The sequence below is a fragment of the Montipora foliosa genome, chromosome 14 (assembly GCF_036669935.1).
Source record: "Montipora foliosa isolate CH-2021 chromosome 14, ASM3666993v2, whole genome shotgun sequence".
Lineage (NCBI taxonomy): Eukaryota > Metazoa > Cnidaria > Anthozoa > Scleractinia > Acroporidae > Montipora > Montipora foliosa.
The window spans coordinates 20,558,998-20,561,497 of record NC_090882.1 but is presented as its reverse complement, the minus strand read 5'-3'; the positions used below and the strand labels follow the sequence as shown (position 1 = coordinate 20,561,497).

Sequence of the window (2,500 nt, the reverse complement as noted above, 5' to 3'; positions counted from 1 at the left end):
ATAGTCATGGGAAAATTGTCTGACATTCAAAAAAATGATATTTTTACGTTCCAAGTCGAAGATTGGAGTTGATGCTTCATTCGGGTTCAAAACTAAACTGTTTTCCAATTAGCCAATATCAGAAATACATTACAACCCTTTGCTTGGCTCCAAAGTTTTGCATAAGCATTGTTTCCAGTTTCAGTTTTGTGCAAAATTTTGGAGGGATAAACAAAGAGTATTATGGTATTTTTGATATTGGCTAATTTCAATTTATAGGCAAAGTCACTTAAATTTACAAGTTTTAGTTACATGTATGTTTCAAGTCAATTTTTACAGCACAACGACTTCTGTAAACAAGTTTGTGTTAATGAAAATGTAAACAATGATGTCAACAGGAAATCACTTGTCGACCAATCATAGCATGCGTACTATCTTCAGGAGTGATATAATAAATCGGGATGCTCACCCTTAAATCTGTCATTGTTGTTTCACCATTTTGGCACAGGAATTTCAAGACAACCCCTGGTGTGTAGGGCAGCTTTTTTGCCTCAGGAATTTGTTCTTGAGATTCATTGGGGATTTTGTTCTGATTCTTTCCTTTTAAAGCATCATCATCTAAACCTTGCGATTTCTTTTTCTCCCGAGTTTCAGGTAAGGAATTACCAACAGAAGGTTTTGATTGTTCTAATTGTTTCTTTAAGTTATTCATTGCTTCCCGTTGCTTGTCCTTGTATTCCTTTTTCAGTTGTAGCCACTCCAACCTTTAAGAAAGGTAAGCCACAACTAGATTAGTTCCATAAACTACAGTGTACATGTATTTAGGTATCCCAAACTCCCCACAATTAGTATAGAAATCTAAAACTATCCTTTTTTCTATTATAAGGTATGTAACAGATTCATAAATAATTATTATTACTATAACCCTTTTTCTGACAGTATTTCAGGTGATTTACATGTAAATAAAAGATATACTTGAATGGCCTTTTCCACCAGAGATAAAAATAGATTGTAACGCCTTAGTACAAAGCATTATGGGACTGAAATGCCAACAAACATTCCAAAAATGTCTTTGTTGTTGTCTGCTTATTAATCCCATAATGCTTTGGGCACTAAATCGTGATGTCAATTGAAAAGAGTGCTATTGACTTGACTTTCTAAATTTCTTGCACAAATAAACATAGTGATCAGCCTTTTCCCATGGGGCTTCTCAAGACAAATTCATAACACCTCTTGGGAAACTTTTACCACATATCTTGCAAATTCACTCCAACAATGTTCAACAAAACTTAATGCAACAGGAAATAATGTTTACAATCAATTTTGTTGGTAAAAGTTTCAAAGAGAGCATTTCTATCCTAAACTCCCATCTTGAATAATAATTACTGTGACATGTTACAGTTTCCCCTTTGTTACTAATAAAAAGCTCTTCATGTCAAAACAATTGTAATTATTAGAGGCAGAGACCTGTTCTCTTTAAGTCAATAAAATATTTTATACAATCAGTTACACGAGAAAAATTTCACGAGACGAATGAAAGTCAGATAAAATTACCCAGTTGTTACTTCTACAAACAAATTAATGTTACATTAATTTTGCACTCACTTGGAAATAACTCGCAGGTGAGGCAATCTTGTTTCCTTCTTCTCCTTCTTTTTCCTCTTTCTTTTCTTTTGTTTCTTGCTCTCCTTCGCTGTGTCCTCCTCACAACTTTCATCATCGCTAGTCTTGTCACTTATCCTCTGTCGTTTCTGTTCCATGCCTTTCTCATCACTTATGCAGTCATCATGCCCCCTCTTTTGTCCCACTGATGGCATTACACCACTCTTTGATCCTTTCTTAATACTTGCTATTTTTTCACCTTCCTCCCACTGCACACTTTTTCTCCCCTTTTTGTCCTTACAATCTGCACCCTCACCCACCCCTTCCTGACAATCTTTACTTTTGTTACTGTCTTTCCTATTCAAGCCTTCCTGTTTTTGTTTTGTATCACTACGACGCTCATTATCTGAATCAACAGATGATTCACTGACTGTTCTCTTTCGCTTTTTTTCCTTGTGCTTGTGTGTTTCTAATTCCGATTCACTATGTGATCTCCTTCTTTTTCCCTTTGTTATCTTTGGGTGCTCGCTCAGCTGATCTGTGCTAAAGCCATTTTCAGTTTTATCTTGAGGTTCATTGTCTTGTTTGCTTTTCCCTCCTTTGTTAAAATTCTAAAAGAATTATAAAAAATACTGTTTATCATTGAACACACCCCTAGTTCATGAAGGAAAGACAAAAGAATTCTTTTATCGATCATTGTCGGTATTTGTGGTACAGATTTCCTTTCATGAACAGAAACTTTGTTTGATTTTCTTTGTTAAAATATCTTGTATCGTAACAGTATGCTGGACATGAAAATTCAGACTCAACATTTCATGTTGCGTCACAACAGTGTGGCTAATGTTGTACGTATAACTTGCAGACAGGAGTGTTCTTCTTGGAAATACAACTTATTGTGCCATAATAATGCAAGCGAAAT

The 2,500-nt window shown here is 35.0% G+C and overlaps 1 protein-coding gene across 2 annotated transcripts in view; it reads right to left on the bottom strand.

Annotated features, from left to right (window-relative positions):
- LOC137985245 (la-related protein 7-like) overlaps positions 1 to 2,500 on the bottom strand; it is a 16,549-nt gene that overhangs the window by 7,155 nt on the left and 6,894 nt on the right. For both annotated transcript variants that reach the window (XM_068832804.1, XM_068832805.1), the window contains exons 8-9: positions 1,585 to 2,192; positions 449 to 743 (exon numbers count right to left, since the gene is read on the bottom strand). In XM_068832804.1, the coding sequence (XP_068688905.1) occupies positions 449 to 743; positions 1,585 to 2,192 (903 nt within the window). The remainder of the gene's footprint in view (positions 1 to 448; positions 744 to 1,584; positions 2,193 to 2,500) is intronic.